The sequence below is a fragment of the Entelurus aequoreus genome, linkage group LG01, assembly GCF_033978785.1.
Source record: "Entelurus aequoreus isolate RoL-2023_Sb linkage group LG01, RoL_Eaeq_v1.1, whole genome shotgun sequence".
NCBI classification, from domain to species: Eukaryota; Metazoa; Chordata; class Actinopteri; order Syngnathiformes; family Syngnathidae; genus Entelurus; species Entelurus aequoreus.
Genome location: NC_084731.1, coordinates 65,176,658 through 65,194,937, shown reverse-complemented (window position 1 = coordinate 65,194,937; position 18,280 = coordinate 65,176,658). Strand labels below are relative to the sequence as shown.

The window sequence follows — 18,280 nt, the reverse complement described above, 5'->3', positions numbered from 1 at the left end:
TCTTTTACTACATCATATACACTTGCAGTGTGTATTTTGTACATATTACATATTGTTATGAATGTGTCTGTTTGAGTTTGAGTTTATTTCGAACATGCAAGCATACAACATGATACATCACAATTTCCAGTTTCTCTTTTCAACATGTTCGAAAAGGAGTAGGAAGAAGCAGAGTTTATTTAATCCTACCCCTTTTCTTTACATAACAGTTGCAAAACTTTTTGTTCACTTCCTGTTCACAATTTATTCACAATAAACTCCATAAGTAATCATGTAGTAGAATTTCTGACCTTTTGACCTATATTTCTTGTCTTTTAAGAATGTCCGCTCATTTTCAATACTCTTGTATTTTTGTGCCATTGAATGGACCAGTTGTGGGACAAAAGTGAATATTAAGTCGTGCCAACCTGTCTATAGAATGTGTTGACTGTCTAAAGGATTCGAGTTGTTATGGAACAGATAGGAAAAGCAAAACAAGACATTTGACGCACTCGATAAGGAACGATGACGCACAACAGACATATCAAAAATGGCAGAAGACTGGAACTCGGGGGTGATTTTGGCTTGTGTGTGTCTTGTGTGCTCTGGAGTACATTGTGTCTGCTTGCACGGACAACTTAATTCAACCTGCACTTCTGATAATGGGTAAATAAATTTGTTGTACTAAACTACTTTTGTTGCCTGCTTAAGCTTCGGACAATCCACTACAATCACAATAAAAATAAATAAATAAATAATAGTAAGAATTCGATAATAATAATTGGTGAAGTAAGTCATATTTCATATGATGAGATAAGTAAGCATACTTTAAGAATGAATGAATGGATGGATGAAATAAATTGAGAATGTTTATCATGGTTCTTCTTCTTTGTACTTTGTAAACACTTCAAGTTTGAAGAGTTTCTTGAAGTGGATCATATTAGTACATTGTTTGATTGCTTTGCTTAATCCATTCCATAATTTAATTCCACATTCTGATATACTGAAGGTCTTAAGTGTTGTACGTGCAAACAAATGTTTTAAATTACGTTTTTCTCTAAGATTATATTTCTCCTCTTTTTTTGAGAAGAATTGTTGTATATTCTTGGGTAGCAGGTTATAGTTTGCTTTGTGCATAATTTTAGCTGTTTGCAAATTCACTATGTCGTGGAATTTCAGTATTTTTGATTCAATAAATAAAGGATTTGTATGTTCTCTATATCCAACATTATGTATTATTCTAACTGATCTTTTTTGTAACAACGTTAATGAATGAAGTGTACTTTTGTAATTATTTCCCCATATTTCTACACAGTAACTCAGATATGGTAACACTAGTGAGCAGTAGAGAATATGAAGGGATTTTTGGTCTAGAACATGTTTTGCTTTATGCATTATTGACGTGTTTCTTGCTACTTTATGTTGTATATTTTTTACGTGAGATTTCCAGTTCAATTTATCATCAATCATTATACCTAGAAATTTGGTTTAATTTACTCTTTCAATTTCTATTCCGTCTATTTGTATTTGTGTTTGACTTTCTCTTCTACTGTTACCAAATAGCATTATTTTAGTTTTACTAAGATTCAACGATAGTCTGTTTTTGTCAAACCATCTTTTTAATTTGTTAATTTCTTCTGTTATTATTTGTATTATCTCTTGTGTGTTCTCTCCTGAACAAAACGCTGTTGTATCATCCGCAAATAATACTAACTTTAAATCTTTTGTAACTTTACAAATGTCATTTATATAGAGATTGAATAATTTAGGTCCTAGTATTGATCCCTGAGGTACACCACAGGATATATTTAGCGTTGTAGACGTGTGTTCGCCTAGCTTCACGTATTGTTTCCTGTTCGTTAGATAACTTCTTATCCAGTTTAAGACTAACCCTCTGATGCCATATCGTTCTAGTTTTTTGATTAAAATATTGTGATTAATTGTGTCAAATGCTTTAGTTAGATCCATAAAAACCGCTGCCGCACATTTTTTACTATCTATTGCATTGGTAATTTCTTCTGTAATTTCAATTAAAGCCATATTGGTTCTCTTCAAGTATTCTATTTTTATTTATGAAACTTTCTAATCTGTTATTTGAAACTTTCTAATCTGTTATATATATATATATATATATATATATATATATATATATATATATATATATATATATATATATATATATATATATATATATATATATATATATATATATATATATATATATATATATATATATATATATATATATATATATATATTTGCAGTGTGTATATTGTACAGATTACATATTGTTATGGAGGTGTCTGTTACTACATTATATATATATACTTGCAGTGTGTATATTGTACATGTTACTTATTGTTATGAAGGTGTCTGTTACTATATTATATATATACTTGCAGTTTGTATAGAAAACATTTTAAATATTGTTATGAAGCTGTCTGTTACTACATTATATATATACTTGCAGTGTGTATATTGTACATATTACATATTGTTATGAAAGTGTCTGTTACTATAATATATATATATATATACTTGTAGTGTGTATTGTACATATTACATATTGTTATGAAGGTTTCTGTTACTATAATATATATATATATATATATATATATATATATATATATATATATATATATATATATATATATATATATATATATATATATATATATATACTTTCTGTGTGTACATTGCACATATTACATATTGATATGAAGGTGTCTGTTACTACATTTAATTTATACTTGCAGTGTGTATATTGTACATATTAGATATTGTTATGAAGGTGTCTGTTACTACATTATATATATACTTGCAGTGTGTATATTGTGCATATTACATATTGTTATGAAGGTGTCTGTTACTACATTTTATATATACTTGCAGTGTGTATAGAAAATGTTGATGGAAGATTTTGAAGTTGTTTTAGAGGCTCGGAAGGTTACAAAGGTGACTACCATTAGCCGCATCTTGCAAGCGGTTTTTAAGATGTTTAAAATCCTAAAAAAAAACCAACATATGTGTTCTTGTCTCTCATAATGATCGTGAACGACAGGCAAAAGTCAGAAAAAATTGCTGTTCCTCTGAAGGCAATTTAAATTATTAATCTAATTAAAACTATTAATATGTATATATATATAATATATAATGCAGATATATAATGTATAATGCATATGTTCCTTTTGACTGTACATGTACTGTAAATGTATAATGTATTTATATTATGACTGCGTGGGTTCCCTCCGGGTACTCCGGCTTCCTCCCACCTTCAAAAACATGCACCTGGGGATAAGTTGATTGGCAACACTAAATTGGCCCTAGTGTGTGAATGTGAGCGTGAATGTTGTCTGTCTATCTGTGTTGGCCCTGTGATGAGGTGGCTGAGATAGGCTCCAGCACCCCCCGCGACCCCGAAAGGGATAAGCGGTAGAAAATGGATGGATGGATGGATTATTTACATGTGAATAATGCTGTATAATAGACTGTTTTTGTGTTATTCACATGTAAAAAATACCTAAGTGTTCATTGTCTATTGTGAGCGAACTGTGGTGCTGAATTTCCCCCCAGGGATCAATAAAGTACTTTCTATTCTATTCTATTCTATTCTATTCTATTCTATTCTATTCTATTCTATTCTAATATTTGACAGCACTTTAGATATGAGTATATACAGTATGTCGACTATCCCGAACTGGAATCTTTTGCTAGTATCAAGTCGAACAACTGTGTAACAATTAGATAGCTTGTTACTTATAAATAATATAAATATGTATATGTGCTTTGCTATGGAGGTTTTTTTCCCACTCCAGACTGGGCCTCCTTAGGAGCCCAGTCTAGATTGTATTTTTTTACTCATCCTTCCCAGCGTTTTACCTTTTTTCCCATCTTTTACGGGGCGCCTTGTGGCGACACATCAGCGTTCCTGTTCTGTAACCGTGTACACTGTTTGTTTGTCTAGTCTTGAACGGGTTTGTGCTGAAAACAAAGTTTTGTTGTACTTGTGCAATGACAATAAAGACCTACCGTATTTTTCGGATTATAAATCACAGTTTTTTTCATAGTTTGGCCAGGGGTGCGACATATACTCCGGAGCGACTTATGTGTGAAATTATTAAAACATTACCGTAAAATATCAAATAATATTATTTATCTCATTCGCGTAAAGACGAAGCAAATGTCCGCAATCGTCACACACACGTCAGTAATCGTCACACACGTCAACCAATAAGAATTCGGCGGAGGCGGGTCATGGCAGAAGTGCATTGTGCGTCATGGCAGAAGTGCATTGTGGGTCATGGGATGCTAACTGCTGCTACATCCGTAGCAATTAAAATGGATTATTTCAACATTGGCGGTAACTTATAAAAACTGAGAAGGGCTGAACTAAAATGGCACGAAAAGGAAATGATATACTGCAGATTACAAGCTGGACGTAGTGAAATATGCAGCAGAAAACGGCGCTCGAGCAGCAGAAAGAAAGGAAACGGCGCATACCAGAGGCGACACCGGGGAGGAAGATTTCATTGGATTTAGCGATCGGGAGTGACGGATTGTTTGGTAAACGTATAGCATGTTCTATATGTTATAGTTATTTTAATGACTCTTGCCATGATGTGTTATGTTAACATACCAGGCACGTTCTCAGTTGGTTATTTATGCGTCATATAACGTACACTTATTCAGCCTGTTGTTCACTATTCTTTATTTATTTTAAATTGCCTTTCAAATGTCTATTCTTGGTGTTGGATTTTATCAAATAAATGTCCCCCAAAAATGCGACTTATACTCCAGTGCGACGTATATATGTTTTTTTCCTTCTTTATTGTGCATTTTCGGCCGGTGCGACATATACTCCGGAGCGACTTATAGTCCGAAAAATACGGTATCTATCCATCTATCTATCTATCTATCTATCTATCTATCTATCTATCTATCTATCTATCTATCTATCTATCTATCTATCTATCTATCTATCTATCTATCTATCTATCTATCTATCTATCTATCTATCTATCTATCTATCTATCTATCCATCCATCCATCCATCCATCCATCCATCCATCCATCCATCCATCCATCCATCCATCCATCCATCCATCCATCCATCCATCCATCCATCCATCCATCCATCCATCTATCTATCTATCTATCTATCTATCTATCTATCTATCTATCTATCTATCTATCTATCTATCTATCTATCTATCTATCTACTTACACTCTCAATTACAGCTTTGCCTTCGCAATTATTTTATTTCTTGTGTAAAAGTTTTATTTTATATATATATATTTTTTTATTTTGTTTTATTTCTTTGATGCGCCTGAAATAGTGGAAGAACATCACAGTAGCTCCTTTGATTTCTTTCATTTTACTTTATTTTTGGTATTCTTCTCAACTTTTCCTGGTTGTTTTTTATCACTTATCTTTTCCATAAACCACTAATTATGGTTCTTGGGCGTTTTTGTGTGTTTTCGATACTTTTCTTTTTCTTTTCGGGCCGTTTTTGTGTTTGGCTTTGATCAGTTGAGCAGCCGGCCCTTTGTTTACACACGCGAAGAGATGTTTGCGCTCTCCTTGGCAGCGTTTTGGGAATCGCGGCCTGACATTCCCGTGGAACTACGGAAAAAGCGCCGGGGATGCCGTGCAGGCACAAAGATGAAGGAGTGGAGAAGGAAATTTAGCCTGCAACTCCCTCTGTCCTCATGGGGAACGTGCGGTCTTTGGCGAATATAATGGACAAATTGTTCGGGCTCGTCCGAACTCAAAAGGAGTACGCCGTGTGCAGTATCATGTGAGACTTGGCTACAAACGGACTTACCGGACCATAGCGCGTCTCTATGCGGCTTCACAACCTCACTTTCTGATAGAGACACACTCCTGAGCGGTATGAAGAAAGGCGGTGTGGGATTGCCATTTTGGTGAACAAGAGGTAGTGTAATCCTGGACATATTATTGTAAAGGAGTGTGTTTTTATGCCGGACATCCAACTTCTGGGTGTTGGAATTCGGAGTTTAGTTCTGTAATCTTCATCGGAGTGTACATCCCTCTTTATCCTTTCCATCCTTTGTAACTGAGCTACTGTGTGGAACAATCTCCCTTGTGGAAGAATAAAGTTTGTCTAAATCTAAATCTAAGTCTAGGAGAGCCCTAATCCTAACATACAGCACCCTTTGGTGGTGAGAAGGTATGACAACCAACCTCGTTTCTCCCCAAAACAAACGACACATCAATAGTCAAGCTGATGGTTGAAGTATTTTATTGCCGCCAGGTCACACACTAGTTGATGGCTTGATTCACTCTGTCAGATGTGGTGCAACTATGTTTGGAAAATGAGCATGTATACTAATTTGGTATGCTTAATTTAGCCGTGGAGCCTCTTCCCCGGGGACTGTGGCAGCTCATTGAAGTGCATCTTGGAGCCTGTGAAGAAAGGAAAATGTGGTTCCACTACGTAACCATTGCACATTGATCTTTCCCTCCTCTCATGGACTTAACTCTTACTTGAAATCGCCACCGTCCAGCAGGCTCTTGTAGGTCTCAATCTCAGCTTCCAGTTTCATCTTGAGGTTGAGCAGCGCCTCGTACTCCTGAGTCTGCTGGTTGATGTTTGCGCGCAGATGTCCGAGCTCTTCCTCCAGACGTAGAAGAATGGTATTGTACTTCTCCATTTCCATGTTGTTACGTAGCTCTGTGTTGCGCAGTGTGTCCTCAAGAGAGGCTTTCTGATGGTGCATCAAACAGGACTTGTTATTCCAGCTACTTGTGGACAGATAAGAAACATATTTGATGTGCGCTTACCAAACTCTGTTGAGACGCGAGCTCTATTTCCAGAGTCTGTATCTGTCTGGTTAAGTCACTCCTCTCCATCTGTGCGCCCTGGAGTGCCTCTGTGTTCTGTGATACCTGCGCCTGTACATCTTCTGTCTAATGACCAGGGAATGAAAGACAGCATCGAATTAGAACACTTCCAACTTGATGCGTGATGAACCTTTTGTAGCGTGTCCTCACCTGAGTTTCATGCCACCGTTTCAGATCCGCTGCATTCTTTAGCGCAATCTTCTCATAGTTCCCCCTCATGTCCTCCATGATCTGGGACAAGTCCTGACCTTTGGGAGCATCAACGTCTACTTGCACTCCTGACTGGGAGATCTGGTTCCTCAGCTCCATCACCTCCTGCACGGCACACAAACAAGAACATCAATGCATAGTATAATGTTTATAAGTAACGTATGTTAGGTCACTACCTATTAGTGCTGTAGTGAGTAATGAACAAGTTCACTTGGAACTTGGAAAATTATAGTTTGATTGTCCAAGGTGAGTGGAGTGTGTGGACGTTGGAACGGTTCGAATCGGTTGAGAAATGTGGGATATGGAGAGGTTTGTGTATTGCCCATTCATTGAAAAAATTCCTGGAAAACAGGGAATTTTGGGAAAAAGAAAACATGTTTTGCGTTCCATATATGGGAAGAGTAGTGTGGATGGATGGTTGAAAGGTCGGGATCGGGTTTACAAATTTGAGAGTTTGGACACTGCAGAACTATGAATACGTCCGTTCATTTGAATGGGAATTTCCTGGAAATTTTGGAATTTCGAAAAATCTGGATGTTTTGAAAATTATGATACTAGCACAATTGTCCTAGATGATATGAATGGGTTGGTGTGGACATTTTTGGAATACGTTGAAAAATGTTGACATAGTAACAGTGTGAATTGAGAATGGGTATTTTGAAGTTCCTGGAATTTGGGGAAAAGTGGAAAAAATAGGAGCATTTGTTTTCCCAACGAAGAGGAATATTTTGAAGGTGGAATGGTCAAAAACGGTTGAAGATTGTGGACTGTGAAAACTTTCCAGGAAGCGGTGAAAATAGGGCTTTGGAAAAAAATGTTTTAACTTAGGGTCCAAGGTGAGTGGAGTGTGTGGATGGTGGAACGGTTGAAATCGGTCGAGAAATGTGGCATATGGAGACGTTTGTTTTGATTTTACATGGGAGGAGATTCCTGGTAATTCCGGGTAATCAGGGAAGTTTTACAAACCGGAAAACATGCAGGATTGAATGTCCAGGGTGAGTGGAGTGTGTGGATGTTGGAACGGTTCAAATTGGATGAGGAATGTGGGATAAGCACTAAATTTTAAATTTTTCCATTCATTGTCAGTTGGGAGAACATTCCTGGAAATTCTGGGAAAACCGGGAATTTTGAAGGAGAAAATATGTTTTGCGTTCGGTATATCAGAAGAGTAGTGTGTGTGGATGGTTGAAAGGTTGGAATCAAGTAAAACGATGAACTAGAACTAGAACTATGAATATGTCCATTAATTTGAATGTGAATCTCCTGGAAATTTAGGAATTTTATGAAAATTGGGAATTTTTTGACAATATTGATTCCAGCACAACTGTTCGAGAAGATATGAATGAGTTGGTTTTGGAATGTTTTCATTTGGTTGAAAAATGTTGACGTAGTAACAGTTTGAATTGAGAAAGGGTATTCGGGAATTTCGGGAAAACCAAGAATTTGTATGGAAAAAAATTAGGAGCATAGCTTGTTCCAATTAAGTGGCAAATTTTGAAGATGGAATGGTTGGAATTTATTGGAAACATGGTCCGTGAAAGCTTTGTAGAACCAGAAACTCTGGGAATTCCTGGGATTGTGAACTTGGTAGTTTGATTGTCCAAGGTTTTGAATCGGGTGAGAAATGTGGGAAATGCAGTAAATGTTACATTCCTCATTCTGGTTCAAACTGAAGAAAAGAGCTATACAAATAACTGAATGAATATATTTGATCTGGCCTCAGCCCTGATCGTAAACCATCGAGTTTGTCTTCATTTTCAAAATATTACAACAAATAATAACAGCACTCCCCATGTTAGCATGAAAAACACAAATGATAATTCCCAAATAACGTTGCTGGAGTCTCTTTTCTGTCGATAAATGATGACAACATTGTGTTATTTAGGTTGAAAAAAGTCACACTTAAGACCCTTGGGTCTAAAACTGGTCACTGCCGAAAAAATGCTGTACAGATCATATCAATTAATATTTTATAATATTATATTAAAAAAAAATAAAAATATTCGCTTCAACCCTAATTAGGACTTTTAAAGTTGAGATTTTTCAAAATATAACATTTATCTCTCCACACTCGGCCCCAACATTTGTGGTAAAATGTGTTATGTGCAAAACTGAAGGACGACCTTGAAGTACACTGATTAAAGTGTACTGCACACTCACGTTCTCATGGTTCCTCTTCAGGAATGCGAGCTCCTCCTTCACAGCCTCAATCTCACTCTCAATGTTCATCCGGCTCATGTTGGTGTCATCAATCACTTTCTTCAGCCCGGCAATGTCGGCCTCCACCGACTGGCGTATTGCCAGCTCCGTGTCAAACCTGTAACACCGACAAACACTTCACTGTATCACACACATTAATCAAAGTCCTTAAATGACAACACTGGCAGTCAAAGAAGTTACGTCCCGCTACTTTTTCCCCCAGGTTTAAACCCTGCGGCTTATAAAATTGTGCAGCTAATTAACAATTTTTTTTCTGCTGTATGCAATAGTTTCCGTAAAACACCAACAGAGACACTGAAAAGGTGTGTTATTGTTTGTGCTAAGGCGCCATCTTTTGGACGAGTTCGCTCACTGCAGGTGCTGCGGGTTGAAAATGCGCTTCCTGTTTCGGCCCGTTCATAGCATTCTGCTCGAAAGGATTCTTCATTCATCACTCCAAGCGACGTTTTGTAAGTTTTACAATATAACCAAAACAATTCATACTTACTAAACCGACCCATCTGTGAGGAGTGCTTTCATGCATATTTGTACGTGCTATCGTAATGTAATCAAGCTAGCTTCGGTAGCTTTGACAACTATGCTCCCAAGTGTCTATGTGTCTACCTTACAATGGAATTTTTTTTCTGTTGTTTCAGTTTGGTAAAATCACCAAGACGTCACCGTGGAGTTATTGAGTGTGTTTAGCTGATTGGAGAGCAGCTAGTGGGTCCATGACCATGACTTCTGTTTTGTTTGATCGGCCGTTTTACTGCCGTGTTACAGGCACCGTTTGGAAACAATGCATGGAAATAAACATTTACAAAATATATCTGCTAATTTATGTAGACATATTGATTTAGGGCAAATAAACAAGAGAATGAAGTGAAAAGGACATACTTCACTTTGAAGTCATCCGCAGCCAGACGGGAGTTGTCAATCTGCAGCACCACGCGAGCATTTTCCGCTATCTTGTCAAAGATCTGGAAAGGAACAAAGGGACAGGTTTTAGTTGACGTAGTCTTGGTGCTCCGTTGACGTTTCTTGAGGACTCTGCTCCTAAAATGATGTGCAACTAGATGAAGTAATTCCTGAAGGAAGTGCGTGTGAATGCTCCAATGCTGAAGTTGAAGTGAAATGCTGACAGAATATAAGAATAGTTTAAATGTTGGATTGGTTTGAATGTTGAAGAGTTTCAATTTCCAGGAAAATCGGAATTTGGTTTGGAACTTGGGAACGTGTTAGTTTGAATGTCCAGGATGAGTGGAATGTGTTGATGTTGGAATGGTTTAAATAGGTTGAAAAATGTGGGAATTGTGCAACTTGGAAAAATGACCCATTCATTTCAATGGGAACTTCCTGGAAATTTTGGGAAAAGAAGGATTTTTTTTATAAATGATTAAGAGCATGAATGTCCTGAATGAGCTGAATTTGTTGGTGTTGGAATTGTTTAAATCCGTCAAGAAATGTTGAAGTAGGAACAGTTGTTTGATCGAGAAATGGTATTACAGATTTTCGAGAAAACCGGGAATTTTTCAAGTTCTTAAACCAACTTGTTTTTTTTTGTCCTGACTAAGAGGAATGTTTTGACAGAAAAAATTGGGAATTGTGCAACTTGGAAAAATGTCCCATTCATTTCAATGGGAACTTCCTGGAAATTTTGGGAAAAGCTGTATTTTTTAGGAAATGATTAGGAGCATGAATGTCCTGAATGAGCTGAATTGGTTGGTGTTGGAATTGTTTAAATCGGTCAAGAAATGTTGAAGTAGTAACAGTTTTTTTATTTATAAATGGTATTACAGAATTTCGGGAAAACTGGGAATTTTTCAAGTTCTTTAACCAACTTGTTTTTTTTTCCTGACTTAGAAGAATGTTTTGACAGTGGAACGGTTGAAATGGGTTGAAAAATGGGAAAGGAGTCATCGCACTAAAAAAGAAAATAAGGTTAGAAAAAACAGGAATTCCTGGAAATTTGTTAAACGTGGAACAATGGTTGTCTGAATTTCCAGGATGAATTGAATGTGTTGAAGGTGGAATGGTTTGAATCGGTTGAAAAATGTGGAAATGGTGGAAGTTTGAAAAATGGCCAATTCATTTTAAATGGGAAAAATGTCCCGGAAAACTGGGAATTCTGGGAATTCTGGGATTTTTTGGAATTTGTCAAGGGAAAGACTGCAATTACCAAATAGGCTGAACAGTTTGAAGTTGGAACTGTTTGAATATCCAGGATTAATTAAATGTGTTGAAGGTGGAATGGTTTGAATCGGTTGAAAAATTTGGAAATTGTGGAAGTTTGAAAAATGGATCATTCATTTTGAATGGGGAAAATGTCCCTAAAGACTGGGAATTCTAGGAAATCCGGGATATATTTTTTTGGAATTGTTGAAAGGAAACACACAATTCCTGAATAGGCTGAATATTTTGAAGTTGAAACGGTTTGAATCAGAAAAAAAATGTGGAAGTTGTGGTACTTTGAAAAATATCCCATTCTTTTCAATGGAAATTTCATGGAAATTTGGGAATTTTGGGAAAAGCGTGAATTTTTGGGAAAATGCTAAAAAAAAAAGTCATGTTCTGAATGAGTTGGTGTTGAAATTTTTTAAATCAGTCGAGAAATGTTGAAGTAGTAACATTTTTAATTGAGAAATGGTATTATAGAATTCTTGGAATTTCGGAAAAACTGGGAATTTTTTCAGTTAAAAAAACAACTTCCTTTTTTGTCCTGATTAAGAAAAATGTTTTGATGGTGGAACGGTTGAAGTGGGTTGAAAAATGTAGAAGGCGTAGTCAACCGAAAAAAGGGTGAATATAGGGTTCGAAAAACTGGGAATTCTGTCAATTCCTGGAATTATTTTGAAATTGCAAAAATTATAGTGTGAATGTCCAGGATGAGTTGAATGTGTTGAAGGTGGAATGGTTTGAATTGGATCAAAAATATAGGAGTTGTGGAACTTTGAAAAATGTCCCATTCTTTTCAATGAGAATTTCATCGGAATTTGGGAATTTCGGGAAAAGCGGGAAATTTTTTGAAAATACTAAAACATGTAAATGAGTTGAAATGGTTGGTGTTGTAAATTTTCAAACCAGTCGGGACATGTTGAAGTAGTAACATTTTTAATTGAGAAATAGTTTTATAGAATTCTTGGAATATCGGAAAAACTGGGAATTTTTTCAGTTACAAAAAAAAACGTAGTTTTTTATCCTAATTAAGAACAATGATTTGACAGTGGAACTGTTGAAGTGGGTTGAAAAATGTGGAAGGAGTATTCGCCAGAAAAAAGGGTGAAAAACGGGATGCAAAAAACCGGGAATTCTGGGGATTTCTGGAATTTGTTTGACATTGAAAAAATTATAGTATCAATTTCCAGGATGAGTTGAATGTGTTGAAGGTAGAATGGTTTGAATCGGATAAAAAATGTGTGAGTTGTAGAACTTTGAAAAATGTCCCATTCTTTTCAATTGGAATTTCATGGGAATTTGGGGATTTCGGGAAAAGCGAGAATTTTTTTGAAAATGCAAAAAATTATAAATGTTCTGAATGAGTTGAAATGGTTGATGTTAAATACTTTTAAATCAGTCGAGACATGTTGAAGTAGTAACATTTTTAATTGAGAAATGGTATTATGGAATTCCTGGAATTTCAGAAAAAGTGGGAATTTTTCCTGTTCAAAAAACAACTTCGTTTTTTGTCCTGATTGAGAGAAATGTTTTGACGGTGGAACGGTTGAAGTGGGTTGAAAAATGTGGAAGGAGTAGTCGCCAGAAAAAAGGGTATGCGAAGAACTGGGAATTCTGGGGATTCCTGGAATTTTTTTGAAATTGAAAAAAATGGTCGTGTGAATTTCCAGGATGAGTGAAATGTGTTGAAGGTAGAATGGTTTGAATCGGTTGAAAAATGTGGAAATGGTGGAAGTTTGAAAAATGGCCAATTCATTTTGAATGGGAAAAATGTCCCGGGAAACCTGAAAATCTGGGAAATAAATGAATTTTGGTGTAGAAAACCATATGTGTGAATGCTTTGGAAGCATTCACACAATGAGAAAGCCATGTGCAGATGTCTACATGTGTGTGAGGACCCAGGAGTCAGATTACACAAAGGGGGCCATCCTGGAACCCTGGGAAAGAGTCAACCCGCGTAAATTCCAGTCTTCCTCATTTCTTTATGCGCATGTGTTTGTGTGGGCGCAATTCTTGGTGGTTTTATGCGATTTTTTTTCTTCAATGTCCGGCAGGACAGGGAAAACACACACCACCCATTTATGAGTGGAGAAGAAACATGTGGCATTAGAGACGCTGGGAGAGAGAGTGGGACAAATATGTGACTTGTGAAGCTGATTGTTACGCTCACACACACCACATGCTCACACACACATAGTCACACACACACATGCTCACACACTCACATGATCACACACACACATAGTCTCACACACACATGCTCACACACACACATAGTCACACACACACATGCTCACACACACATTGTCACACACACACATGCTCACACACACATAGTCACACACACACACACTCACACACATGCTCACAAACACACAAGGTCACACACACACACGCTCACACACACGCATGCTCACAAACACACATGCTTACACACTTACATGCTCACACACAAACACACACACACACACACACACACATACACACACACACACTCACACACATGCTCACAAACACACAAGGTCACACACACACACGCTCACACACACGCATGCTCACAAACACACATGCTTACACACTTACATGCTCACACACAAACACACACACACACACACACACACATACACACACACACACACACTCCACACACACACACACACACACACACACACACACACACACACACACACACACACACACACACACACACACACATACACATACACACACACACACACACACACACACACACACACACACACACACACACACACACACACACACACACACACACACACACACACACACACACACACACACACACACACACACACACACACACACCACATAGTGGAGCACAAGATCCTTGGTGCCACACATCTGTTTGACATTGAGGCCCAGGGGGGAGTGGTGCAGAATGTGGAAGTTGGCCCCCTGCTGGTGACTCATCAGGGGGAAGTTCTGACCAACTTCTGCTATGAAACACAGATTGATGGTGGGGGAGGGGAAGCGCGGGGCCGCCACACCCTTCATTCAGATGCAGGAAACTCGATAACTTTTTGAGGGCCTCTTCTTTACATAAGTATTATCAGTGGCGGGCTGTGCCTTCAGTGATGTTCTACGTAGCCCAACTTTAATGGACACCGCATACACTTGATGTCCCCACATAAGAACTAGTAGACAGAAACACACTTGCACACTACTGGCCATTGAAACACATCAATAGTGGACAAAACAGGCTGATTTCCGGCGCATTTAAAAATGATTCCAATCGAATGGCCTTGCAAGTATATATCTGTAAATGAATCTTCTTCAGCCAATGTGTGGTAAAAAAGCGAGTCTATATCAAATGTCTCTGCTCGCCAAGTTACTTAGACTTTGATTTAGACTTAGACAAACTTTAATGATCCACAAAGGATTTTTGGTCGTTTTTACCATGCATTACTGTAAAAATGGGACAATTATAATTTGAAATTATGGTGACTGAGCTGGAATTTTATTTTTTTTTTCCACATATTTTTTTACAGGGCATTACTGTAAATTGAAAAATTATACTACTGTTATTTTTTACAGTACAATTCTGGCAACTGAGCTGCTTTTTTTTTTTTTTTTTTTTTTTTACCATAAAATCTATGGTCATTGTTTTTTTTGGTAAAATTCTGGTGACTGAGCTGGAAAAGGTTATTTTTTTCACTTATTTTTTATAGGGCATTAATGTAAATTGAAAAATGATACTACAGTTACTTTTTACGGTACAATTCTGGCAACTGAGCTGCTTTTTTTTTTTTTTACCGTAAAATCTATGGTCATTGTTTTTTTTAATCGAATAATTATACTTATGTCTTTGGTTTTTGGTTTTGGGGGTTTTTTTTACCGTAAATTTTTTTACCGTGCAGTAATGGAACAATTATAATGGTAAAATTCTGGCGACTGAGCTGGAAATTTTTTTTTTTCTTAATTTATTGTTTTACAGGGCATTACTGTAAATTGAAAACATTATACCACTGTTATTTTTAAGGTAAACATATTTTTTAACATGCGGTTCTGTTGATTTGCAGAGCACTTCCTGCTTTGGCAAGTCCCAACTAGTGCCCACAGGAGGTGTTCAACATGTGGCAACCTAGTGAGGCGTACTGACAACAACTCGTCACCTGATTGGCTGTGGCAAATGTCTATCAACTGTATGCCAACTTACACTGCACAGACCGCCGCTTTTTTTATTCAGAAGGCCTCCGGCAGATTTCATGCAACAAGCTGGTTGGATTAAAGCTCTATCTAATGTAAAAATGAAAAATAAAGTTCACTTTAATCAATTTATGATCATGATTTAGGTGAGGCCAGCAGAGGCCTTGCTGCCCCCCACTAAACAATATTAATTTTCACACCAATGTCAACCACGTTTTTAACTTCGGGAACCTGTTTCCATATCTCTATTCGGACCTTTTTGCCGCACCCACCTGTTGACGCAGGTCTTCAATGATGGGTTCGTACTTGCTGTAGTCTCTCAGGTCGGGCCCTCCCGCCTTCAAGGCCGCCCTGATCTTCATCTCCAGCTCCTGGTTGGCCTGCTCCAGGTTCCTCACCGTCTCGATGTAGTTGGCCAGGCGGTCGTTGAGGTTCTGCATGGCTCCCTTCTCGTTGCCGGTGATCCCCGCTCCCTGGCCGCCACCCGCGGCCACCGAGCCCCCGAAACCCGAACCCATCCCGCTGCTCACCCTGAAGGCGCTGGAAGAGGAGATGATGGGAGCTCCGGAGCGCAGGGAGGATGAGGACACGGAGGAGATGCGGGCATCCCGGCCGCCGGCGCCGCCGTAGATGCTGGCGGACTGGTACCGGGGCGAGACGTGCGAAGCAGAGACCTGCTGGAAGTTGGACCTCCTGTAGCTCATGGTGAATCAGTTTCTGCGTGACAGAGGAAGGGAAGTAGAGGCTGTTGCTTGGTCGGCTTGAAAAGAGGCGATGGCAGCAGGAAGTGGGGAACTTATACTCCTCCCTCAATCATGGCCCCCTTCTAGACCCTGCCCACCTCAACGTCGCCCCATTTTTTATTTCCCTCCCCTCTCTCTCTCTCTCTCTCTCTCTCTCACTGCCCACATGTTTCCTTTTGTCACCTCGTGTATCTTTCATCGCCATGGAAACATAGCCGTACGAACCAAACACGGGAACTATGCAAATGCATCCATTTGCTTCAGAGACTTGAGATGAGAGGCAAATGAGGCACGAGCTCGAACTGAAGCACAACTTTAGGCTGGAATGTTATCAGAGGAGGAATGGCGCCTGCTAGTTTGCTGCAGACTCCCAAGTTTGGTCAAACTGACACAAAACTAAACACAAAAGGAGATAAAGGAGCAAGGTCAGCTTTTCTTTCTGTGCTCAGTGAAAAAAAGCATGTTTTTTGTTTTTTAAACCAGAGTATCAGATTTACAAAGTTAACTGGATGACCGCGCCTGCAATTGTACTGTGTTCACTTTTCAACATCCAGGACAATGACTGTTTACAAAGACACCTTCATTATAACACGTATATAACACTTTTAAAGTCATTTTAATAGTAGGCTAATATGGTAAATGTTAAATAGGTTGTACTTGTATAGCGCTTTTCTACCTTTTTAAGGAACTCAAAGCGCTTTGACACTATTTCCACATTCACCCATTCACACACACACATTCACACATTCACACACTGATGGCAATATAGACCCTTACATCATGTGTTGCCTTCATTATAACACTAGTATAAGACTTTTACAGTCATTTTGATAGTAGGCTAATATAACTAATATAGACACTTACATCATGTGTTGTCTTAATTATAACTCTTATATAAGACTTTTATAGTCCTTTTGATAGTAGGCTAATATAACTAATATAGACACTTACATCATGTGTTGTCTTCATTATGACACTTATATAAGACTTTTAAAGTCATTTTGATAGTAGGCTTTTATAGACACTTACATCATGTGTTGTCTTCATTACAACACTTATATAAGACTTTAAAAGTCATTTTGATAGTAGGCTAATATAACTAATATAGACACTTATATAATGTGTTGTTTTCATTATAACACCTATGTAAGACTTTAAAATAATTTTTGATAGTAGGCTAATATAGCTAATATAGACACTTACATCATGTGTTGTCTTCATGATAACACTTATATAAGACTTTTAAAGTCCTTTTGATAGTAGGATAATGCAGCTAATATAGACACTTACATCATGTGTTGCCTTCATAATAACACTTATATAAGACTTTTAAAGTCATTTTGATAGTAGGCTAAAATAACTAATATAGACACTTATATCATGTGTTGTCTTCATTATAACACTTATGTAAGACTTTTAAAGTCCTTTTGATAGTAGGCTGATATAGCTAATATAGACACTTACATCATGCGTTGCCTTCATTATAAAACTTATATAAGACTTTTAAAGTAATTTTGACAGTAGGCTAAAATAACTAATATAGACACTTACATCATGTGTTGTCTTCATTATAACACTTATATAAGACTTTTAAAGTCATTTTGATAGTAGGCTAATATAGACACTTACATCATGTGTTGCCTTCATTAAAACACACATATATAAGACTTTTAAAGCCATTTTGATAGTAGGCTAATATAGCTAATATAGACACTTACATCATGTGTTGTCTTCAATACAACACTTATACAAGACTTTTAAAGTAATTTTGATAGTAGAATAATATAGCTAATAAAGACACTTACATCATGTGTTGTCTTCATTATAACACTTATAGAATACTATTAAAGTCATTTTGATAGTAGGCTAATATAGACACTTACATCATGTGTTGTCTTCATTATAACACTTATATAAGACTTTT

The 18,280-nt window shown here is 37.3% G+C and overlaps 2 protein-coding genes across 4 annotated transcripts in view; one reads left to right on the top strand and one right to left on the bottom strand.

The window, feature by feature from the left end:
• LOC133655839 (uncharacterized) overlaps window positions 1-18,280 on the top strand; it is a 247,619-nt gene that overhangs the window by 189,211 nt on the left and 40,128 nt on the right. The gene's annotated exons all lie outside the window — the stretch shown is intronic.
• LOC133655794 (keratin, type I cytoskeletal 18-like) lies at window positions 6,232-16,401 on the bottom strand. 2 transcript variants are annotated; one of them, XM_062056294.1, is made up of 7 exons: window positions 15,886-16,401; window positions 10,151-10,233; window positions 9,215-9,371; window positions 6,995-7,159; window positions 6,785-6,910; window positions 6,488-6,708; window positions 6,232-6,406 (listed from the first exon to the last, which is right to left on the bottom strand). In XM_062056294.1, exons 1-7 carry the CDS (start codon window positions 16,315-16,317, stop codon window positions 6,385-6,387), a joined length of 1,206 nt encoding a protein of 401 aa, XP_061912278.1. In that variant the 5' UTR covers window positions 16,318-16,401; the 3' UTR covers window positions 6,232-6,384. The 2 variants fall into 2 exon arrangements, with proteins under 2 accessions (XP_061912278.1, XP_061912289.1); XM_062056305.1 differs by having other exon boundaries at window positions 6,239-6,406; window positions 6,482-6,708.